At 36.2% G+C, this 26,249-nt stretch overlaps 1 protein-coding gene across 4 annotated transcripts in view; it reads left to right on the top strand.

Moving 5' to 3' along the window:
• The window catches only part of LOC129745917 (fat-like cadherin-related tumor suppressor homolog), a 740,130-nt gene that overhangs the window by 664,432 nt on the left and 49,449 nt on the right, over nt 1–26,249 (top strand). For 3 of the 4 annotated variants that reach the window (XM_055739309.1, XM_055739307.1, XM_055739306.1), the window contains one exon: nt 6,609–6,632. The exons of the other annotated variant lie outside the window; for it this stretch is intronic. In XM_055739309.1, coding sequence (XP_055595284.1) covers nt 6,609–6,632 — 24 coding nt within the window. The remainder of the gene's footprint in view (nt 1–6,608; nt 6,633–26,249) is intronic. 4 annotated transcript variants of the gene reach the window in all.

Raw genomic sequence — 26,249 nt, 5'->3', positions numbered from 1 at the left:
TGCAATGAATAGCCCTGAACATTAATTTTATAACAATATATATGTATCTTCGAATCTGAAGTTTTCACTCACTTCATTTCCTTTATCTTAATTACTGTTATTTTCCATGCAAAATATAATGTTTTTTCTCCTCAAAAACCCTAAATTGTGTAAATTTTAAAATTCATTCTTTCATCCTTAATATTTTGAGGGCACCTGCAATAAGGTTTCACCAAGCAAAGAAAAATAGAAAAAAAAAATCTTCTGATACTTTTCTAGAGAAAACTAAAGACTATGATTTTAAGTTTAAAAAAAACACACTTAACACGGTAAAATATGCTTTTTCTGAGTATGTTTTAAAACGGTCCATACGCTCAGTATAGCGGCCACTTTTAAAAGGCTGGAAATGGAAAAAAAATTTCAAACAGCCAATTTTCATTGAAAGTGAACAAAAACTGTAAAACCCATTTTTATAAATATACACGCATAAATCAATTTATTTTTATTTTTTATAGCAAATCCATATTTTGTATTAAAATCAAATTTCAATTAATATTAATATGCTTTCGGTCAGCTTCCATAGTTTACATCAGGCCCGTGCAAAGAACTCGTCCATGTAGGGGGAAGGGGGGCTTCGTTTGGTAAATAAATAAGGCAATTAATTTATAACACCATTTTCTTATATAAATATTTCTATATCACAAACTCGAAAAATTATAAATTTTACTAACAAAATAAATCGAATTTTTCGAAACAAATCAGAATGAATGTTTCAACTCTATGCTATTTCCGGTAAGTTATTGACAAATTTTTCAAAATGATGTTCCCTTTTCAGAACTAGAAGTTTGCAATAAGTTCCAAGCTGTCTAGTATTCAAATTTGAAATCAATATTTCCGAAACACCAGAACAAAAATTTCGAATAAAGCTTCATAAGAATAAGAAGAAAAAGAAGAAGACATAAAAAATTAATGCACAGAAGTAGAATGCAATGCAAATATAACACCAAACTGACAAAAGTTGAATTCTTAAATAAATGTCAAATCATGTTAAAAATTAAGCATGAATTAAAATTTGTTAGGAAAATGATAATGATTTTTATTTATTATCCATCTTGATTTACATTTTTTTTTCATTTTCAATTGAAGGATTGATTAAAAAACTCCGCTGTATTATCTTGAATTTGAAAAAAAAAATTAAACACGATATTAAAAAAGGAAAACTTAATCCATAAAGAACTTTGGAGAATTCATTCAATAATTTAAATTGAATTTATATGGTAAAAGGAAGAAAATATTTAATTTTATTTCAAAAGTCCAGTTATCAAAGAGAAAGATAAAACCTTTGTCTAAATCAAAGTTATTCCAGTTATCAAAACAAAAGGCGAAAAGAATAGCTTTTGAAGTTCCAAATAATAAATTAATATGATTATAATACAATATGATCATTTATGCTGACAAAGTACAGATTGGGAAATGATCAATACGAAACTGATAACATAAAAATATAAATAATAAATTCCAAGTATTGTTGAAAATATTGAAAGCACATAAATAATACAAATTAAGTTAACATTGTGCTGTAAAATTCAACATTTGCGTTGCTACTTCTAAACATTTTCGAACTTTCTGAAGATTAATTAACAATCATGATCGATTCAAACATGATTTAATACAATTCAAATAAATGAAAAGTATATAAATTTTCAATCGAAGGTTTTAAAGTTTATAATACAAAGCTCTAAATATTTTGTCCCTTTCAATTGAAATATCGGGTCCTGGAAAGGACAGAAGGTGGAAACTATGTTTTTCTTAAGGAGTGTATTCGAAAAAGATGCAACACTTTGTTTCCTGAATAACTTTTTAAATTGAAGAAGTCAGGCTTCTTAGTAATGTAATGTATAGGTGCACAAAATTTGGTGATATTTAATCTGTCAATGGTTTCTTCCAATACTGAAGAATTGAAAAAAGTTTGTGGGCTGGATCGAGAAAATCCAGAAAAGTCCCAGTGGGAGACTCAAAAACAGCTAGAAAACAACTATTCGACTAAAAATTTACATGGTAAATCGTTTAAGAAGTAATAAGTTTAAGAAATAAAATTGAAGATTGTTGATTCCATGAAGTGAGAGGAATGTGAGTGGTTTTTCAAGCTCATTCCGAAAATATAAATGGTGAAGCAATAAAAATGTTATTTTTTCTGATTGGTTTGTCTAGTTGACTTGGTATAAAAGCTGTCCACCGGTAAAGTAAACAAAATACGGTGGTCAAATCGTGCGCAAAATATTTGGACTGCTTGTGGAGAGATATTTTGAAAAATTTCATAATGGACACACACAATTTTCTTTAACAAGTCTCGCCTTTATTTCCCGGAGATAAACGAGGATAAAAAAATTGAAAAATTTTTATGTCAAGCATTTCAGAAAGCTAACGATCTGCGGAAACTACAAATTACTCATTCTTTCATAGCTTCAGAAATCAGCAAACGTTATCAAAAATTGCCTTGATTTGAAAAAAAAGGTGGTTCATAGTATGCATTATAGATGACACACGTGCTGCCCAAAAATCAAAGTCGATCAATTTCTTCATCGGACACTATCTCAAAAACAACTTGATAGAACATCACATAAATTTACATATGTAAACATTACTTCACCAGGTAAATTTGTAGAAAACTTCATAAATTTCCATCCATACATTCAAAAGTTATTCACAAAAAAAGTGTTGTATTTTTTCGAATACACTCTTCATTAAAAATGTGGTCACAAAGGCTTCCAAGAAGATTATCTTTTCAGAACACAAAAATTCAGATTTTAAAAACAATTACAAGCGTATAAAAATTAGTTCATAAAATTTAAATAGTTTGACTTTGAAATTCGGTTTATTCATTTGAAAAATTAAACATAATATGAAGATGAATGTGATAAGTTTTTTTTTACATTTTAGCAGGATTTCAAAAAACTCGTCTAACCATTTAAAAAACTTATTATTAGAATTTAATTGATAACTCAAGGGAATAACATTATAATGCCTATGATCAAATGATTAATTGCATCCTGAACTCGAGTCTTTTGTCAAATATTGACTTTCACCTTTAGTTTTGATGATTTGAAGCTTAAAAACATTAAAATGTATCAGTTTTAGGTGAAACCACTCATTGATAACTGATGAAATAGCAAATCTACGTTCAAGAAAAATCTGATTCTGAATTTTTGTATCATAGCTATTTCATTAAATTATGGAATAGTATTTTAAAAATGATGATGCATGTATAGTTTGATTTCTTTAGATTATGCATTGCTAATCTAAAAAATTTAAACTAAACAGCATTTAATTTTTTTTTAAAGATATCATTTCAAGTAGGTATTTCTGACATAACTGATTGAAGTTGAAAAAAATGAATTCATTTAACAGAATTTGTTTAAACTTGCAAAACAATTCGATTTTTACTTTGAAAATATCTAAAATTCAATTTGGTTTTTAAAAATGGGAAAAAGTAAACTAAAAGCAAACCTCTATAACTTTTTTCATAGAGCTCAAAATTACTTGAAACCTTAGAGAATAATGATAATTGATTTAAAACATTTTTTTTTCAAATGTTTTGTTTTTGATTTGAAGCTTTTAAATAAAGCCAAACATTCTTAAACGATTTGAAAATATTTTCAAAAGTTATTTAAAAAAAAGCTGATAGAAAAATTCCATTTTTAGATCTAGGGCTACCAAATTAGTCAAAATAAGCTTTTAAATTCTTTGCACCTCGGAGGGATTAAAATTTTGTGGACTTGTGTAATTTATCAAAACGTTTTTGAATGTGATGTTAGATTTTTAAAAGAACAAATAACACAAAATAAAATTGAGACTGAAATTGGTTTCTTGAAGAAATTTTCATATCAGCCCGTTTTTCTGTAAATCGAAATTTCTTGTAATAAATTAGAAGATACTAGGATTAAGATTTTGTTTTGCTAGTTCTGATGACCATCGTGAGTGGTAAAAACCTGATGCATGACATCCAAATTGTTGATATGTGAAATAATTTTTTTTTAATTTAAAGGTTGGTTTCAAACTCTGAACTTGTTTAGTTATACTTTCTAATAAAAACCTGTTCTAGAGATGAGGAAAGGTTTTTGTACGTCAAGTTTTGAGTTCCAATACAAAAGGTTGATTAAGATACAAATCGAAATTAACAAATAAAAATTGGGTCGGAATCCATCTTTTGTCTCTTAGAGTTGAAGCATTACGAGGGGAACGATAATAAAAAATAATACAAATTTTCAATTAAACGGAATAAAATCGAAAACGGCTTAAACGCAACAAACATAAATATCATCTGGAATTCCCAAAATTTAAAAAATCAAGTTATTTAACATCGAAAACATGAAAAATCTCGAATGCAAAAGGTGATTTAGGTGATCCCATCTTATTCAGTTAGACTTTCGCTATTGCAAATTCATGAGTTTCCGATTAATTTATCAAATTGGCACTAAAATACCTTAAACTTTACTTGTTCCTCCCTCCGGGATTTAAAAAAAAAATGATCTTGCTTGTTAACTAACCCTAATAGACACCTTTTAAGATCAAGTAAATTTCCGTTACTACGTTGAAAATTTCACTTGGAAAAAATCTCCATCGGTGGAGGGAGGGGGGTGGTTTGGTGAGGTTTAATCCTTGAAAAAAACCTAAAAATGGATTTTAGCTTTTTTGATCACTTTCAATAACAATTGGTCCTTTTTAAATACTAATTCCATTTTCAACATTTTATGATCGACTTGCTGCAGCGAGCGCATTAACTGTTATGGAACATTCCTAGTGAAAGCATATTTAAGAGTTTTTAGTCTAATTAATAAATCATAAATGATATTATCCCTTAGAATTGAATAACAAAATACTAAATCAAAGCAATCGAAAGGAATCTTTGGAAAGGTTCCTTTCGATAGCTTTGATTCAGTAGAAATATTCAACCTAGTAGGGTCACTACACATATTAGAATCAGACAGAACAAAAATTATCTATTTTTCTTTACTTGGTCATACCTTATTCAAAGTGCCTAAAAAATGTACATGGAAATGAAGGTGAAATGAAACTGCGAAATTTTAACAACGCAAGGGTTTTAAAAGAAAACAAAAATAAATAATTGTTGTGCTAAAATAACTATAATTAAAACTATTCAGTGTTCGGCATCAAAACGCTAATCGCTAATTTGCTGCTTCGTTTTTGTTAGATAATTATCGTTTTCATTTAGATTTTCACCAAAATTTTGTACAAGCGGATGAACAAACTCCACCACAAGCTTTTTTCCAGTGTCTGGCGTTAAATTGCTAATCGCTTATTAGCCTGCTACTTTTTTGTTCACAAATTTATTTTCTCACGGGAAGGTGGTGAAGTAACGGATAAAAAAAACTCCACTAGGTGCAATTTTTCAAGCAATAATGCTGACAAATGTTATTTTCCACAAGGTGGTGGAATTTTTTTAGTCGTAATATCTTAAAAAAATATGTTAAAAAATAAATATACAAACAAAAATGTAACGGGCTAGCTAGCGAATAGCGTTTTAATGTCGTCCTCTGAAACTTATTGGTGGATGTAAATGTATAACATTCGAATTATGCGTCTAGGTTTAGAATACTCGTGTTATCTGAAAAACGAAATATCCCGTTTATGACGTCAAATCATTCAAAAATTGTATCATCATGAAATATTCTGCAACTTATCACTCTCTTTGCCTTTTAAATCCCAAACTCTTCCGGACATAAACTTCGCTGCATGCGGTTCGGAGTGAAAAATGTTATAAACAAACTCACTAATGAAGCTGGGTGCTGAAAAGTTGCTCTAAATATTTGTCAAGTGCAGTCAGTTTTCGCCAAACGGCAGCAAAACATTGGGCACTCCAGGGTGGCAAACCTGAGTTTACAGATGGACGAAAAAAAAAACATCAAGCGAGCATAAAAGTTATTTATTTCCACAGGTTTTCTCAAACAGGGGAATTTGCCGTGCGGTTGTTCTGAATGGAGGGAAAGTGTAAGAAAATACTCTTACAGAAAAAAAAAAACGCACGTCTCCGAGGCCATTAACATCGTTACATATTTTTGGCGGCTTCACGTAGTGTTGTGGGAAACTGCATCCTGAAAATGGATGTCTGACGCTTGACCTCTTCAGAACCTCTAAGAACTCATCGGCTCGAATATTTTTTTTTTTCAGAATATTTCTCATAAGAGGTGGTAAAAAATTCAAGATTCAAGAAAAAGAAACTTTATCTACCTAAATCTACTATCAATTTTATTCAAAAAATCAACACAAACAAACTTCAAGAGACTTCTAGAGTAAGTGTTCAAAATATTTAGAGTCAATCCAACTCTAAGTCTCTGACTTTGCGGGAACAGCTGATTGGGGTTTGTAGATGAGAAACTTAGCTATCCAGCAACCGGAAATGTTTTAAAAATAATATAACATACAATGTTCTTCTCAGTTGACTTAAACCACATTCTATTTCTCTTTCCAATTCTGCTTCAAACATGTTTCGTCAACCGTCGATCAAATGCATTCTGTGTCGCTAAATGTAAAATTTAAACCAACCCACCAAATCCAACGCAATAAAAAAAAACCCGAAACAAACTTTCAAATATACAAAAATCCATCAGCCCCGGACAGTACCAACGGTCCATGTGAGTATTATAACGTCTAAAAGTTTTGGTTTGCTTGCATTTGTTCGTTGTTGTTTTTGCTGATGCTGTTAAGCGGGACCCATATTTGTGTTCCATGTTCGTTTGAATGTTTACATGTTCTGCGTTTTACGTTTGTTATTTTGATGTTTTAATTTTTTTGTGTTTTTTTTTTGTTTAACAACAATACTGTGTAAGCATTCGTACATCTACACCAATCTGCTAAACAAACATTTTCCCGGGGAGCCGAAAACGGAAGTCTTTATCAACTGAACAGTCGAGAAAATGAAATAAAACAAAACAAACAAAATCATCCTTGTATTATGCATGACCATGTACGCTATCCTAGCAATTTGCGTGTGAATGTATGCATTGCAAATCCATCCAAAAACATGCAGCACACCTACCGGCACACGCACAGACACACCGCTCACTCGAAACGCTTCCATTACCTTTCATGTCGAAAAATATTGTTTCGGTTGCAGTTTTTATTTTTTGAGTTCCTATGTATGTGTGTGTGTTTATGTGCTGATATTGTTTTACTGCTACTTGTTTATTCATTTTATTCGGATGTTTCATAGAGCGGCTTCTTTCGTTCATAATCAAATATGCACTTATTCAAACAACGCGATAGCAATAAACATTGCTTGATGTGATCCAGGATTGGATTCATTTGACTTAAACGTTGCTGTTTTATTTTGTCATACTATAATTGAACTGAACTTTGATGTAGATACCCGCTATAGATTATTGCCGTTCTCCAATGATATCTAAAAGTTAAAGAAAATATCTATAGCAGCAATTAATGAATAAAAAATGACAGTTTTTTTTACTTTTTCGAATTATTTGGTTCTCTTCGAACTTCCCCACTCATGATTGCTCGGGATAATGACTCATTTTAACTGCATTTGTTTGTTTGTTATATGTATATTCAATCTATGTTGCCTTTAATTCCAGAAGAATAAAAAATCTGAACCCTTGTTGAAACATTCTTCTTTTAAAAATGGACTTTTTAGGATTGTGATTAAAATCTACGCATCAAAACTGTGCGATCTTCCGGATGTTCACAGAAAACTCAAAATGGCAGACAAAAACACGTGTTTTATTATCAATTTTTCTTCGATTTTTGCAACAACATTGTACAAATGTTCAGATAACTGAAAAATTTGCCATGCCAAACGAAAAACATGCGTAAAGACCTTCTTTGGATTTTTTTATTCGGTATATATAAAAATGCACCAAAATTGACGATTTTCCTCATCCGAAGCGGCTGTCATAGCCTGTTGTTTTTAGGCCAGCGGAGGGGAATATGACAATAGACTGAGTCGATTTAAGGGCTTTTTAAATTTCTTAAACGCTAGGATTTAAAAAGCTTTGTATTGGTTAAAAACTCTTCCATGATTTTATGCAGAATTTTTAAGTTATGTTTATTTACATCAGTAAATTTTAACTTTTACGAACGTATAGGAAAAAGGATTTTTTTTACTGAAAAATCAACATCATTTTTGCTTCTTCTGTGAAACCGAGCCTGATTATGGCTCAACAACTATATGTATAAGACTTCGTAATTATTAGCTGCAACTTCGTACTTCGTAATTATAAGCTGCTGAAACAGGTTAAGCACAACTGATTTTCATTGTGTGCTACAAGGCCAATTCTTACCCAAAACAAAACACGCAAAACCCAAAATTTGTAGCGTCCTTAAATAACTACTTATAACATAAGCGATAGCTATTTACATTGCTAAATGAAGCGATATCCTCACTTATTAGTTTTCTCATTTTCGTGTGATATTCTGAGCTAACCACTCAGAATATCTGGCAATACTGGTGAGTTACCACGAACCTAAATTGAGTTGTTTGGCTTCACAGTGTGATGATATAAACATTTGTACCGTGTTTACCATCATCAGCTGTCGTCATCAATCATCACCGCTATTGTTTCAATTGCGAATTGACTCAAAGCATGCGGAACCAAAACAAACTGTTTCCTCTGCCGAAACAGTAAGTATCAACGTTTCCCAGAATTTTTTTCCCCAGAATGGAACATTTCCCAGGATGGCACAAATCCCAGATTTTTTCCTTAAGTATTTTTATTTGTTTTTTTTTCTAATGAATTCTTGTGAATTTCATATGATTCGAAATTCATTTTTTTCAAAATGATTTTTCAAATGAAACTACAGGTTTGAAATTTTTCAAATAAATTCATTTTAGAACAAGCAACCAAAAGTTCGGATAACATTTCTCTATCAGGTTTGATCTGCTTAATCGAGTGTGCTAATACAACTTCTTTTCAGCTCTATTTTTTAGTAGATAAACGAACTTTAAAGTTGACAAAAAGTTCGCATAAATTGCTAAACAACTTCTAACCAGCTTCAAAAAGCACTTTTACATTTTTTTAAATTAATGGAAATTTCTGTCAAAGCAATAAAAAAATTTGGTTGAGAATTACAAAATTGTTTTTGTTGGAAAAATGAACCATTGAGATGTTCAAAAAAAATTAATCTTTGAGCTAAAAATGTTTATTTTGAAATTTAAAATTCAAATTTTTATTTAAAGGATTTTCGAATCTATTAAAATAATCAACTATTAGTTGTTTTGTTTATTAACAAACAATTTAAAGATTCACAAAACCTTAAAGAAAAGGCTCACAACACATAATAGTGAAAATAAATTTATTCCCGAAAGAGTAGACAGAACAGTTTGGGGCGTTGCATCCAAAATTGAAAAATAAAATGACACAAGTAGGTATGTTCACAAAAATGCAATTCCCCCAGCCGGTGTTGAGCAGTTTTCCGGCTAATTCGAAACTTTAACACCTACCTTGAAAGCTGCTAGTCTTGCTTGCCTGATCTCTGAAGAGAATGCTGCTGTTGGCTTAAATTCCTCGCCCGAGCCATCCCGATGATTTTTCCTGATGCTGAAATTTCATAACTTTTTCTTTTTCTTTTGTTTGACTTATCGTTTTTCAGTTACACATTTATCGAATAAACTCATTATTGGTTTTAAAATAAACCTAATTTTAATTTCATGTCATAAAAAATAAGCGTATGAAATAACAAAATTTTTCATTTATCTATGTATATTCAAATTTATTGTGAAAGCTATTCAAAAACCTGTTTTTAAAATAATAAATAAAATAACATAACCGTTTTGTTGAAATCATCACAGTTCTTTTTCTGCGTGTACTCACATTTAAATAACATGTTCTTACTAGGATTGTTCGATTCCCGGGAAAAGATCGATCTCCAAAATCGATTCAGATGAATGGTTCTGAGATCGATCCATCTAAAAAATCGGAGCTTGAAGATCGATTCCTGATGAATCGATCTTTTCCATTTGTAACAAGAGAAAACAGCTTTTTATTGAAAATATGCAAAAGACACAAAAATTCAAATTTGTTGAATCCTTCTAAATATTATGGAAAGGAAAAAAAATCAAGCGCTTTTATGTAAGGTAAACCAGAGTTAGTGTTTTGAAACAACACAAATCAAAATCCAAATATTTCGGAAACGCTTTGATATTTTCGAGTCATGTAATAACAAGAAATATTTCATGGTTTTTTTATTAAGGTTTTTAATGTAAGTATATGAGAAATATCGAACAAAGTATGCGGAAAATAATCAAAAATCAAATTTAAAGTAATTTTTGTAAAATCGATGTTACTTAAGTTAGGCTGGCAAATTCTAACAGTGTTTTTTTTTAAATATAAATCAATCACAAACACCTTCCAGCACCCAATTCACGAGGTTTGGAAATAATGTGCAAAATTGTGTTGTAATGAAAAATTATAAAATTATTTTTCAACTGATTATGAATGCTAAATGAAAAAAGTTCACCTCGACTAGGAATCAAACTCGAGTTTTTTTTATTATCTCTCCGCCACCTTACCGATAGGTAAATCGTCAGATGTTAATTAGTCAAGCTGTTGCTCTATAATTCAGTTGCTTTCATCAAATGAAATTCGCTGCTTGATTCTACGGCAGAAAACGCTCATCTTTCCTCGATTGATTTTTTCAGGTTCCATCCAGTTGGGAAATTGATTTGTTAGTGATTGAACATGAAACAATGACTTACATAAGCTAAAAAAGTGTTCCCCTTAAGGTGGCGATTATGCCCTTATTTTCCCTGAATAAGAAAAAAAAAGATCGAAAGATCGAATCGAAAATAAACCGATTTTTTCCTGGCCGAAGAATCGATCCAAAAAATCGAAAATCGGAGTGGAAAAGATCGATCTTCCAAGGATCGATCCAAGATCGACCAATCCTAGTTCGTACCCAGCCTCGAACCCGAGCTCATCGCTAGAAAATCGAGCTACATATTTGCTGCTCTATATGAGCATCATGAGTAAGCAACGATTTTACTTGGTGTGATGATTTTCTTTAAAACGACTTTCCGGTTCCTAATTTCTACTTTATCAAAACTTTCAAATTGTTAAAAAGTTCTCCCAGAACTAAATGTGAACTTCATATTGTCGTTTCCCAAGTAACGATGTAACACGTGTTGAAGTTCGAAACAAGTAGAATTAAGCCTCTAAATTTACTTCAAAGTTCCTATATTGCAAAGTTGCTTTTGAACGCTCGTTGGAACTAATTAAAAACTTTAAGGTTTACGAAAGAGTACAAGGGAGATTTTCACGAACTATTTCATACTATTTCATAAAAAGACTTGCAACCGTTTGATAGCTACTTGATGTTGAAAAAAATGAGAAATACGTAACAAGTAGATTGTTTTTCTTCATACCAACATTAAAGTTCCCAAAAAAGATGAAACAGAAACCAAAATAGTACTTTAAAGCTTTTTTTTGAGTATTGGCTGAACTTGATAAAGTATGAAGTTCAATGGACCTCGAAATAGCGTTTTGAACAGCAAAAAAGTTTACCGGCACTTTTGTACAGCTCTATGTGAACTAATGATTTCGTTTATTAAGTGACATCTGAACTTTTGGTTGCTTGGGGTATTGTCCTTCACGCTGTCGCGTGGCGGTTGGGGCTGAGGAATCGCCCCTAGCGTTCACGCAGGAAGCCCCGGTAGACCTAGACTAGGGTTACCAGATCCCGCAACACCAAAAAGAGTACATTGAGATGATTTACCCAAATACTTAGTCAGAAGAAACGATAAACTCCGATTTTCTGAGCTTCTAGCCATCAGGTTAGTATAAATTCAATTATCGAACTTTGCGCCCGGATTGTATGAGAAACAGAAGGAAATGAATTTCCATATTTCGTATTATTTGAGGAGACCCCTACTACCTCGAATAACCGAGGTTTTACTGTAATCGGAAACCGAGATATTTCCGTTTAATCAAATACTGTCAATTTGTTGAGGTTATGCAAAAGTTGGATTATTCGAAGAGATAGCAGTATTTAGATTATGCTGATGCTGAGAAACCACAAAAATCATTATAAAACAATCCATTTCCATTTCTATTTTTCTTTTTTATATACACGTACATATCCTTTACAATCATTATTTGAGAATTGTGCGCATTCAGGCATATTACCTAAATTGTGTACATATTGATTACTGTTTGCACACTCAAAGACGCTTATCGCGCTGACTTTATGACGACTAAAAATGCAAATTAATGAAAATAAGATTTTTAAGTAATTTGTTGTAAGCAGTATTCTTTCCATAGTTTTTGCATAAGATGTCAAAAAACCTTATAGAATGGAAGAAATATGTACATAGATTTTTCAGATCAAATGTCTTCCAACAAAAAAGAGTACATTTGGATAAAAGAAGAGTACGCCCATTTCTCGATCGTAAAAGAGTACATGTACTCTTAAAAGAGTACGAATGGTAACCCTAACCTAGACCAATGTATTAGGGCCGCCGCTTCAAACGGCGAGTCGGCGGCCACCACGGATTTGGGAGCTTCGGCGGCTTTGTGCCGCCTCGGCCCCTTCATCCTCGTTTGTTGCGACTTGGCTGCAAAAGAATAGTATTATAGGAACCCAATTTTTGTGGAAATAATCTATTTGATTTTTTTTAAATTTTAGGTTGGATAAATATATTATTTTTTTTGGGAAATGGCAATTCTGACGAAAAATTTTCTGGGAAATGGTTCATTCTGGTAATTTTTTTTCTGGAAAATGGTTGATTCTGGGAAAAAAAATTATGGTAAATGGTGCATTCTGGGAAAAAAATTCTGGGTAAGTGGATTTCTGGTTATTGAAATTCTGGTGATTTTTCATTCTGGGCAATGGTTATCGGGAAATTGGAGTACAACCGTAATATCAGTAACACAGCTCGGTTTCCTCAGATATCACGGTAGTATCACAGAATCTGGCAGCCCTTCCTGGCTGCACTGCTCAACGAGCGCATGGGTATTGCCCGGAACATCTCGATGTCTATTTCCGGCTGAATTTGCACCGGCTTGGACATGTGATGGCTGACCAGGTTGCAAAAGTGAGCTTAGTTACTGTTGTGTTTGGAAAATATATCTGGGCACACTGTAAGAAAAAGAGGAACAGAATAAATAAGTATCTAGAGTAAACAACTCGAGCGCGTGTTTCATTGGGTTAAATCCGATAATATCCGGGTAAAACGGATACAACATTTGGCGACAGAGGTTGGCCAATACCTAAAAAGTGTTTTAGATTCAATTCGTGCGGGAAAACCGGTTAAAATTGAGAAAGTTGGACTAAAAAAGTGTAAAAAAAAAAACAAAAGTGCGCGAAACGGACGAAAAAGTAAGTCCGTCGGAAAATGGATCCAGGAAATTCCAACCCGCAAAAGTTCGATCCGACTGACACGTCCACCGTTTCCAATCGCTGGAAAAAGTGGAAGAGATGTTTCGAGATTTTCCTGGATGTACAGAATGTCACCATTCCGGAACGTAAAAGATCCTATCTACTCCACTATGCTGGAAGCGACGTGCAGGATATATACTTCAACTTAAAAGGAGAAGCAGAACTGGAAGTGCCGGAAGATTCAAATGTGTACAAGGAAGCAGTACAACTACTGGATAACTACTTCTTGCCGCTGAAGTGTCTGCCCCGCGAGAGGCATATTTTCCGGAACTTGGAGCAGGCATCAGACGAATCCATCGAGAAATTTGTGCTGCGTTTGCGCGAACAGGGTAGTTTGTGCGACTACGGTGATTGGCTCGAAGAAAATATTAAAGAGCAGATTTTCGAACGGGGATATTCTGACGAGCTTAGAGCGAAGATATTGACGAAAGGTGACATAACACTGGCGCAAACAGTCGAAATCGGTCGTTCGCTAGAGACTATAGCGAAGCACCGACGCAATCTTCAAAAGCAGGAGGAGATAAACCGAATTGCTCGCCAAGGAGAATGCTTCCGGTGTGGCCATGAAGGTCACTACGCAAACGACGAAGAGTGTCCAGCACGAGACCAGGAGTGCGAAAAATGTCATTTGATAGGACACTACAAACGATGCTGCAAAACGAAGACGAAGAACACACGCAAGAAGAAGTTTGCGGGAAAAGAAAAACGACGTAAGAGCAAAGTCCGTCAAGTTGTAAGCGATGATTCGGTCACAGAAGAAGATCAAGATTCCACGTCAGATGAAGAAGAACCTCTCAACTATGTTTTCGCTACGAATCCCGACCAATCTCATCTCGCAAAGTGCAAAATTGGAGGAGTTAAATTAAGCTGGACGATTGATTCCGGAGCAGGAGTCAACGTAATTAGCAGTGACACTTGGGAGTTTCTGAAGGACCGCAACGTGAAGGTGGACTACCAAACCAATCAAGTTTCAAAATCGTTGGTGGCCTACGGGAACAACAAACTTGCGGTAAAAGGCATGTTCGTTGCGGAGATTGCGACGAAGAAATCGTCAATCATAGACAAGGTGTACGTCGTCCATGAAGGAGGAAGCAACTTGCTGGGTCGAAAAGCTGCTGTAAAGCTCGGCATTCTAAAAATTGACACGTCGATTTGTGCGGTGGAGTCCAGCGAAGAAAAAATCGGCAAAGTAAAGGATGTGGTAGTGACAGTGCAGCTAAATCCAACAGTGAAGCCAATTCAACACACTCAAAGCCGTGTTCCGATTCCACTTCAGCTAAAGGTCGAGAAAGAAATAAATAAGCTACTGCAACAAGACATCATCGAAACAGCTCCGAGGGATTCACCGTGGATATCACGGTTGGTAGTGCGGCCAAAAGGCGCTAATTCAGAAGAGGTCCGTTTGTGTGTGGATATGCGCGATGCCAACAAAGCCATCATTCCACAACACCACCCACTACCCACTTTCGACGACATCATACCGCACTTGAACAATTGCAAGGTGTTTTCTAAAATTGATCTCAACAAGGCTTTCCACCAAATTGAGCTTGCTGAGGAGTCCCGTGGGATAACAACATTTGCTTCACACAATGGATACTTCAGATACAAACGCCTCACCTTCGGCATGAATTGTGCGTCGGAGGTTTTCCAAAACGTGATTGAAAGGGTATTAGCTGGAATACCTGGAGTAAAGGTCTTCATCGACGACATGCTCGTATATGGAAGAGATCGGGAGGAGCACGATCGAGCACTGGCGATGGTCCTGAAGCGATTGAAAGAGTACGGAATTACGATCAACAAAAGAAAATGTGAATTCGGGCGGAGCCAAGTCACTTTTATGGGGCACCGCCTGGATGGAAACGGAATTAGCCCTTCGGAGGAAAAAGTCGACTCTATTCGTCGATTTCGTTGCCCTGAGAATGTAGAAAAAGTGCGAAGCTTCCTGGGGTTAGCAAATTACCTCGGCAAGTTCATCCCTAACCTTTCGACCTTAACTGCACCGCTTAGGGAGCTGCTTCACAAGAATGTTCGCTTCAAATGGATTCCTGAGCACACCGAGGCATTTGATAAAGTGAAAGAGGCTCTGGCAGACCCCAGAAACCTCGGTTATTATTCCCCGTACGACGAGACGATCGTGATAGCCGATGCGAGCCCAGTGGGTCTGGGCGCAGTTTTGCTGCAGGTTAAGAACGGACAGAAAAGACCGATCTGCTACATAAGTAAAGGACTGTCCTCGGCGGAGAGGGGTTATGCGCAGAACGAGCGGGAAGCCCTTGCACTTGTGTGAGCGGTGGAGCGATTGGAACCATATCTTCGGGGATTGGAGTTCAAATTGGTCGCGGATCACGAACCACTGAAAGTAATCTTCAATTCTAAGCGTAAACAGTGTTCCAGAATCGAACGGTGGGCACTCAGGTTGCAGTCATTTCGGTTCCAAATCGTTCATGTCTCCGGAAAGGCCAATATTGCGGACCCGTTGTCAAGACTTCCAAAATTTCAAGACTGTACCACATATGATCGGAAAGGAGAAACGCTATTGTTGGCCGTACTGGAAGCTGCAAGGCCTACGGCGCTTTCGTTAAACGAGATCGTTGAAGAAACCGTCAATGATGTACATCTGGCAGCCGTAAAAGAAGCTTTGCATACTGGCAAATGGAGCGACGAACTCAAGAAATATTACCCATTTCGTGAAGAATTGAGTGAATCCAACGAAATTGTCTTACGAAGCGACAGAATAGTGGTTCCGGTTAATCTACGGCAGCGAGTGCTGAGCCTGGCACACATAGGGCACCCAGGCATATAGAGGACGAAGCAACGCTTGCGGAGCAAGGTGTGGTGGCCAAACGTTGATAAGGATGCGGAGAAAATGGTCAAATCATGTTTGGACTGTCAGTTGGTCACAGGGTCAGCAACTCCCGAAGCAATGAACGTAAGAGAGCTCCCGCAACAACCGTGGCACGTGTTAGCAATGGATATTTTGGGTCCGCTGCCATCTGGTGATTCGATTCTCGTGGTAATTGACCTATACAGCCGCTACCGAGTTATTGAAATACTTCGTTCCACAACAACTGAAGACATCGTGGGGCGGCTTGACCAGACGTTCATGCGACTGGGCATACCCGGTTTGCTGATCGCTGATAACGCTCGTAACTTCAGCAGCCAGAAGATGCAAGATTTTTGCAGATTGAATGGCATAGAATTGAGACACACCACTCCTTATTGGCCTCAAGCTAATGGTAAGGTGGAGCGTCAGAACCGCTTCATACTGAAGATCCTGAGGATTTCTGCGCTGAACGGTACCGATTGGCGAAAGGATTTGCAACAGGCAAACTACGTCTACTTGTTAACGAAACACCCGGCGACTGGGCGCTCACCGGCTGAGGTCGCTTTCGGAAGAAGATTCCGAGACTGGATTCCACAAATTCCTGCTCTGACTAACGAGGATGACGAGATTCGCGACAACGATAAGGTGTACAAAAACATGGCCAAGAAATATTTTGACTCGCATCATGCAACGCACCAACTGGATCTGCAGCCTCAAGACCGTGTTTTAATGCGTAATCTCCTACCCCAGAACAAACTTGCGCCGTTGTATCATGCTGACCCTGCCAAAGTCATTCAAACAAAGGGTAATAGCGTGGTGGTGGAGACAAGCGATGGCAGACGATATCGCAGGAATTCAGCTCCCCTTAAAAAGCTTCATCATGGTAACGAGAACGAAGAGGAGCAGCAGTGTGTGACAATGGAGGAAAATTCAAGTGCTGGGCCGGAAGCTGAGTGGGCTACACCTTTGTCCACATCGCGCCTGGAGTCTAGTACACCAATTGTCAACGACGAGAACCAACAACGCAGGGAAACACTTGGACGACCAAAGCGGGCTACAAGACGTCCGCTTCGTTACGAAGACTTCGACCTGGAATAAACTGACGAGAGGATAAATCACTAATTTGGCAGAAAGAGAAAGATGTTGTGTTTGGAAAATATATCTGGGCACACTGTAAGAAAAAGAGGAACAGAATAAATAAGTATCTAGAGTAAACAACTCGAGCGCGTGTTTCATTGGGTTAAATCCGATAATATCCGGGTAAAACGGATACAACAGTTACCAAATATTCGACCTGTCGATAATAACCATGGCTTTACTTTTCGCTCCTTATCAGACCAACAAATTCGCTACTCACGTACTCACCCACGGGTGGTCGTTGTCTTCTTCCAATCAAAACTTCCACCGGATGATTGTCGAGCTAGTGGTTATGTCCCGGCACTGAAATTCGAGACGATTATGATGCAATTTGAGTGGAAAAATTCGGTTTGATTCACTCACCCTCACGAGCAATTTTTTCTTTCGTCTTCCAATTGCCTTTTTACTAGTGGCACGGAAATGCCTTCGGCCTTCGACTTCTTTTCCGCTGGTGATGGTTCTGATTGCTGCTGGGTTAGAAAAAACATCGTCCGATATCTCCTGTTGCCTTATAGTGGAAGGAAACAGTTTTATCCGATCCATTAAGAGGCTATCGTGTTGTCTCACTTCTTCACCAAACTAACTCGAATTTGGCTTCCAGTTTGTTGGCTTCGACTGCGGGATGTAAGCGACGGACGGGAGCTCTACGATGTTTACCAAATCACAATCGCAAAGACGAATTCTGGCGCTTAATTTGTTAAGTTTCACAGATTTTGTTTTGTTTTGTCGATTTTTGTTTATGTTGTTCACGTGTGCGTTTGACGTTTCCACTCTTAATTATAGACATAATAATAGACATAATAAAATTTCATAAGTTCTAAGACAGTTTTTGTGTGCCATAAAATATGATTGATGGATGAATTAAATGAAAAAAAAAAACAATATATGTCATTCTTTCAAGAAATTTCATTTTTATTGAAAAGGCAATAAAACTTCATGTATCATCAACATCGGCGGGACCGCAAAACATGCTGCGCCATGCTCGATTTGTCACCCCGTTTGCCGCCAAGCCACAGTCGCTTCCCGCACCCCACACATAAACACACAGATCGACCGCAGCAGCCAGCTGCAAATCATTCGGAAGAGGTTTGGGCGCCATATCGATTTCGTTCATTTTTGCCAACATTGCGGTTTCGGAAGTTTACCACCAAAACAAGAAAATTAAATTGTTTTCCACCGAAGCCAATTGCTGGCAGGTGTTGTTCTCTTCTCTTCTCTGGTACATACGTCGAATCGAGTGACACTGTTCCACCACAAAATTGAAATTGATACTTCGGAAAGGAGTTTTCGAAGTGGCTTCACCTTTCGAAACGCCTTTCTTCCTTTATTGGTGCTTTCAGACAGGGGAGTTACCTGCCTGTGGCCAATGTAGGATGGCTTCAAACGGTTTTTTAGTGCAGTCAAGATTGTTGAAACTATGCGAAACATACGATCAACCCACTCTCCCGGAAGATGAAGCACTCTGTATGCTTCACGGACTCGGGTCTGGTCACAGAGCTCTTTTCTAATAGCTTCACCCTCACTTTGGTCAGAAAACAAGGGCACCCATCGGAAGTGTTGTTGTTCTTCTGCTGACTCGCTCCAGCTCTCTATTCCTCAAGAGCCCTCCTTTGGTTCAACCGAATGGGACTGGGAATGGGCCTGGCATGAATGACTGACGGACTCGTTGTCGGTGGAAAATGGTTGTTTACCATCGAAAGCCGGAACAACTTGAACCCATCCTTGGCCGGGGCTTTTTCTTTCTTCCTGCCATCATCATCATCAACGAACGAACAAACCGTATCGTGAGGCCCACCTAGCGAGTCCTGCAAGTAGCTTACTTACTACCAAGGCTGACTGTTGACTGGGGGCGGGTAGTTGTATAGTTTCGGAAGCAAAAGAACCATGAAAGAACAAACAATCCCTTGTTGACTTGAGAGTATGATGTTACAATTTTCCACTTGAGGTGAAATCTGCAGCAGCAGTAGAAAGTTGCCTCTCCCCCAGCAGAAGAAACAACACGGCCACAATTAGTTTTTCTAACATGGGTTCGAATCAACGGGAATAATTTGTTTCTGTGGATTGCTTGGGAAGGTCCCTTCTTTCAAAGTGAATCCAACAGTAAGTTCACTTCACATTTTGAATGAAAAACCTTATTTGCTTATAATAAGAGTTCTTCTATACAAATATTATCTCCTTTCTGTCGGATCCCTCTAACGAACATTTAAAAAAAAGTGGGCTTCTAAAGGTTTTTTCGATTTCGAAAGCTATTTCAAATAGTGTGTTAGGGTGTTTGACCTCATCACAGAGAACAGACATCGGGCTCCGAACAGACCTATGTTGAATCCGTGGGTAAGAATTTGAATTTTCGGCCATTTTAAACCCGTTAAAATTCGATCGAAAATCGCGCCACCTTCAGGTCAATTAATACCGATTTTAATAAGTGAAAAATATCATCGTGTGAAAAAACGTAAACATTTTTTATTTGCAGATCTCTCAATTTTTGGTTCTCAAAATTCAGATAGACCGTGGTTCAAAACATAGATCGAATCTATGAAATTTAAGTTGAGATACATTTACATACCCGTCAAGCTCCGCCGATCAACTGCTGGACCTTCTATGGGAGTTATTAAGCAAACACTATCGACACCATGTCCTCCGTAAAAATGTTAGGATTAGTTTTAGATTAGTTAGGGAGCTTTTGGAAAGCTTTTGAAAACGGCCATACATTTGTCCTAACTACAGAACGTCAAACATTTACCTGGCATCGCGGATCGAAACACACCATGGCCGTAGGAACGGGGGGGGTTTTGGGGGTTAAACCCCCCCCATGAAGGTCCAAAGATGCCAAGTGAAATTTTTTTACTAAACATAAAATTTGAATTTTACTATCAAATTTTGAGTTCATCAAAAATGATAAATGATTCAAGAGGAACAATAGTGTGAAAATCTCGACTCCAAAACCTCGAAATCTCATTCCAGGACCACAATTCTACAATAGTTTTTCAACAAATTTCTCACTTGTTGATAGTAATTGAGTTCCAAATATTGAATCCCAATAAAGCTAGACTAAGCTTACCGGATTGTACCTATTTTGACCAGATTTTCTCACTATATTTGTAAAATTGAATTTCAATTGATTCCTTAGAATTATGTATCTTGTGTCCAAATCATTTTTTAAACAAATTTTATCAAAAAACATAAACGATTTTTTAGAAGCCTGATTCTTCTAATGATTCTTAATCGCCTGATGTGTTTCGAAAAAAATAAAAACAGTATTCCATGTGTTTTTCTTTTTTATTTCAATGGAATAATTCCGAAATTTGCCTGCATATTGGAAGGATTTTTAAGAATAATTTGAAATAATATGCCATTATTTCGCAAGGTTTTAGAATAAAATTGCCTGGATTTGCCCAGCCCGGATACTTGCGGAAAAATATCTAGAAAGTATCGAGTTTATTTTTCTTGATTTTCAGTTTGGATCATCATTGGTATAGAATCTTGATTTCAACATTGGTGTTGCATTTTAATCTAAAATGTGATGAATTTTCCATATTCAAAACTCTGATTTTCGGAATATGAAAAAAAAAATTGAAATTCAAATCACTTTTAAGATTTGGATCTGAAATTGTTATCCTAAATTTATGTGCAGAGTTGAAACAAGAAAGTTTAGTGAGTCCAGAATTGAAAAATATGTAAAAATTTCGTCATTCACAGTTTTATTAAAAATTTTCAAGTTCTATTACGAATAAATTATTGAAAAAAAAATCATATTAAAACCATAAATTCAAATTAAAAAAAAAATCCTGGTCAAGGGTGTAGGTAGCATCCTGAGAATTCAATTTCTTTTTTCATTCAGTTTCGGGTCTGCCGTCACACATCTTTCCGAATACAACTCGATTACTCAACAAAGGGTTCTGATACAAATTTCGCTTTTTAGTTTCAAAGGATTTCTTATCCGGAATTTAGATTAAGGCTTAGAATTTGGGTTCAAAATGCAGAATTCAGACTTTAAACTAAAATCCAAGGTTTGTATTCAGATTATGCTGAAATTTAAGTTTTATGATCAATATTAAAATATCGATGCTAAAATTTCATCTGGGGTTCAAATTGAAGGAGATCGCAGTTTCATAATTTTGATTCTTGTTTCAAAATTAATTTTTTAAATTCACCAAAGTCAGATAAGAAACACAAACCTGGTGGAAATCACATATAAAAAACAAGATCTGAAAAAAGAATAAAAACTTGTTTTTAAGAATTTGTTTTTTGAAAAATCTAGATTTTAATTTTGAAAACTTCAATTACAGGATTTAAATTATGAAATATAAAATATTGAATGATAATTTTTGAACTTCATTTTTATCCTTATGTAAAAATTCAGCTGCAAATTTTATTTGCAAAATTTGCATATATTGCAAATTTTTCAAAATCAAAGGTTCTAACTAAGTCTTAAATTTTAACCGAGTTTACAAGAGTAGTAAGTAAGTAAACCTTATTTGAACCGTAGGCCTTATTTTTTACTTTTATTTCTGAATATTTGATACATTTTCACCCAATGTCTAAAATGGTCATGCTTATGATTTAGAAAAATAAGCTTGCTAAAGAAAGTGAGTTAACAAAAAATTTTCTGAATTAAGGTTCAAAATACTTTCCTTGTTTCGTTTCTTTATGCAGTTGGCGCATCAGTTATTGAAAAACCTATCTGGAACAACTGTGATCGATGTTTACTCTTGGGCTCGAACTCAGCTCAGGATATCAGCTCAGGAGGCAACTGATTTACCGACTGAGCTAGACTCACTCCAGACAGACTCACTCACAAGTACCCATATTTTTGAAAGCTTCATGAACAAAATTGGCTACTCCTAGGACTTATTTTCAAAAATAAATAACTTTTATTGCAAAATAACTTTAACCTGAATAACTTGTGCTTTATTTTTTCATTTGTGTAGCCATTGTTTAAGCAAAAATGTTATTGGGAAAAAAATCATCAAAACCCCCCCCCATGAGCAGGTTCTTCCTACGGCCCTGAAACACACCATGTATATCCAGATTTGTAATAAGTTTTCGCGCTTTTCAAGCGGTTGTGGGAGCCTCGGTTCTCCATTTTAGACGTCGAAGATTAGTTTTGTTCAATGATTTTCTCATGCTTTCAAGCTTCTCTTAGCTGTAACTCTTGACAACTGCTTGTCATGCAGTTTTCAGTAACAAGGGTTGACAGATTACTAATTTTTTTAAGCTTTTAGCGAAACGAAAATTGTATAAACAACTATTCGACGCCCTTTTATGATTATGCCAAAATGCGGGGTTGGGACCTAGAGGGTTAAATCCACCTTGAAAAATTATTAGTATGGAACACACGTTTGACTTCTATTAGATTTTGGCGTCAATCACATTGAAATACTGTTCGGTCAATGAACATGCTGAACGTTGATTGTAATTGTTTCATACCAAGAAATGCGAAAAGTTTTGAAATCATTAGAAGTCTGCTGTTTGTTTGATAAGCTAGGGAATACCTGATAGGAACATTATTGACGACCAGTTACACTTTTCAAAAGGGGATTCTAAAGAGTGATACGGTCAAAATTTGGTCAAGGGAGAACGCTTGTAAATCGGTGAAATTGTTTATTTAAAAATCAAATTAAATTTCTTTTTCAAGTTTAATTAGTATAAAATTCAGGAAAAATATTCAGTTAGGCTTCCGCTTTTCCAAATCCAAATTGCCGGGCCTGCAAGGCCTGCCGATTAACCCCTGCCATCATATTTTGTTCAGCCACCTTGTCCACCTTCTTCGCCGCAGAAAGCCAGTTTGCCTTGAACTGCTGCTCGTTCTTAGCAGTTTTTTGGTCTTCTTTAGGTTCCGCTTGACAATAGCCCAGTATTTCTCAATTAGGCGGAGCTCTGGCGTGTTGGGAGGGTTCTTGTCTTTGGGAACCACCTGCACGTTGTTGGCGGCGTACCACTCCATGGCCTTTTTACCGTAATGGCAAGATGCCAAATCCGGCCAAAACAGTACGGAACAACCGTGTTTCTTCAGGAGAGGCAGCAGGCGTTTATTCAAACACTCTTTTACGTAAATTTCTTGGTTAACAGTCCCGGAAGCTATGAAAATGCTGCTTTTCAAGCCACAGGTACAGATGGCTTGCCAAACCAGATATTTCTTCGCGAACTTTGACAGTTTCATGTGCTTGAAAATATCTGCTACCTTTCCCCTTCCTTTTGCCGTATAAAACTCCTGTCCCGGAAGCTGCTTGTAGTCGGCTTTGGCGTAGGTTTCGTCGTCCATTACCACGCAGTCAAACTTCGTCAGCATCGTCGTGTACAGCCTCCGGGATCGCGCTTTGGCCGTCGTATTTTGTTTATCATCGCGATTTGGAGTCACTACCTTCTTGTAAGTCGATAGTCCGTCTCGTTTTTTGGCTCGATGCACGGTTGCAGTCGATACACTCAACTTATTTGCGGCATCTCGGAGAGAGAGGTAAGGGTTTTGCTGGAAACTACTGGCAACTCTCTTTGTCGTCTTGAAACGGTTGATTTGGCAACTTTTAGCGATTTTGCCAGCTTTGCCAGCTTTGCGTGGGAGTAGCTCAGATTTTCGCGATGCGCGAGCAAAATTTTGATACGCTGCTCTTCTTCCTTGAACGGCATTTTGACAACTGAAGAGTGAATTCCAAAATCAAAATGGGAGCAACATTCTACACACACACACCTTCAAAATGAGGGGTGTTCGGTTTTTTTGAATGCAAAATTGAAAGAAATACGTCAAGTTGATATTGACCAAATTTTGACCGTATCACCCTTCAGGCGGGTATGTTCATGTATCATGTCGGCATCCTATTGTAAAAAATTTAGTACCTCAGCAAGTTGGAAGCAAATAGCGAATTACTTTAAGATAGTTTTTCAGTATGGGACATGACGAACGTGCCACAAAACTTCGACAGCGAACGTAGCCAAAATACAAAAACTGGTAAGGTTTAATCAAGTTTTGTTGTAATTTTGGATGAATCTAATCTATTTTTGCAACATGTTTACATCTGCTACACAAATTGTAAAATACGTCGACAAATTTTTTGTTGTGAGAGCTTTTGATTAAATCAGAAATATAAAACAGATCAATCATATCAATTTACTTACGTTTATTTTTATAGTTCGTCGAACACTTCGTGTACTACACCGTATTTAAAACTGCCAATTACAATGTGTTTATAAATAATCACACCTCAAAGCTTGCAATCAACGGTGAGCAAATATGTGCGAACTGATCGCGTACGAAATTCTGCAAAATGCGAAACAAATATCAAATTTGTGCTATCGATTACAATCATTCAAAAAAGGATAAAAATGAACAAAACATGGGCTACCCCTACACATATAAATTTTATGTCAGAATTGGAAAACAACGCCGGCCGAAAGTTTTTTCCCCGAAACCATTAGGCTGATACCTTTCTTCTTCAAACCCCCCAATTCAATCGAAACCAACTTCCATTTCCCAATTTGGGCACCCACACTTGTTTCAGGGTTTTAGGTTTTGTGCAACTGGCCGTGGACGATACATGTAGCCATACCTACATATTTGTGGTCAATTTCATCCGTCGCTCCGAAAATTATTTGCTAATCAGCTAGGGCAGCGTCCTCTCCATAACAACTATTTGCGTTTTGTCACGGGAACGCGAAATTTACCTATATATGGCTAAAATTTCGAAACCCGATTTGAATGTGATTGTTTTCCGGTGAATCTAAAATCTAAGCGATTGCACGCGACTGGTGTGGTGTGTGCGGTCAATTACTCATTCAGCGTGTTCTGTTTACAGCTCATGAATGTAATAATGAGATGACTTCGGTTAGCCCGGATGTTAGTCCGTTTTGGGGAACTTTCAAAATGTGAAATTACACCGTTCGAGGCTTTGGTACACATGGCAATTTTCCGAATGATGTCGAGTTTTTAGATGGGTAGGTGCCGACAATAGAAAATGCTGCCCGAACGAACTTAATCCAAGTTTTATAGTTCCTAATACAGGATGATGATTTTCATTTAATCATGTTTTATCAAAATTTAAAACCAATGTACACAAAGTCGTTCTAAGAGTAAGGTCGGGTTTAAAAATCATTTTTAAACAGAACAGCAAATGAAATGAATATTTAAAAATGCATATTGGAATTAGAGATTCAAAAAGGAGCTTATAAAACTTACCAATTTTCCTAATTTTAAACCGTTTCAATCCCTATTGTCAACCTGAAGAAAAACCAGGGAATTTTAGATGATGGATTTGAACAACAAACGTTTTGAATAAAAAAAATTGGTTGGGTAAAACGGACACACTTAGGTAGGGTGAAACGGATACATGAGAATCTCCTGGTATTTGATTTTTTTTATCGGATTGATTTCTCAGTTGCCCCCAATGTACGCGAGCAATTGTCAGTCAAAAAGAAAAAAATCATCTCATACCATTCAAGCTGTTAAAAGTGGACCACCGATAAAGACAGCGCCTTTGAATCACGGCATTTGAAGAAAGCCACATCACACAGTTCTCCGACTCGAACCAGTTGGTTCCGATTTTATTTAAAAAATATTGTCTGATGCTTACTGAACAAAACATGTAGGGAAAGTCGGGTAAGACGGACACCCTAAGGTGGAATCGCAATAGAAAATCATATATAGCTTTTTTATCGCAGTCTTCGTGCAGATAGACAGTTTAGGTTGTTTACTATCGCATTAACCATTGGCATTAGTGAATTTCCTTCATAAAGACTGTTTTTAGAACAATTTTAAGCATGCTTGCGGATTATACTTTTAATGTGGTCGGGTAAAATGGACGCGGCATCCGTGTATATACCTGGCCAGTTGGCACCTGAATGAATGTTCTTATTCATATAAACTCAAAAATCAAGGATGAATTAAAAAAAGAACAATCTCACCAAGTTGTAGACA

Source organism: Uranotaenia lowii, chromosome 2 (assembly GCF_029784155.1).
Source record: "Uranotaenia lowii strain MFRU-FL chromosome 2, ASM2978415v1, whole genome shotgun sequence".
NCBI lineage: Eukaryota > Metazoa > Arthropoda > Insecta > Diptera > Culicidae > Uranotaenia > Uranotaenia lowii.
This window is presented reverse-complemented; position numbering and strand designations above follow the sequence as displayed.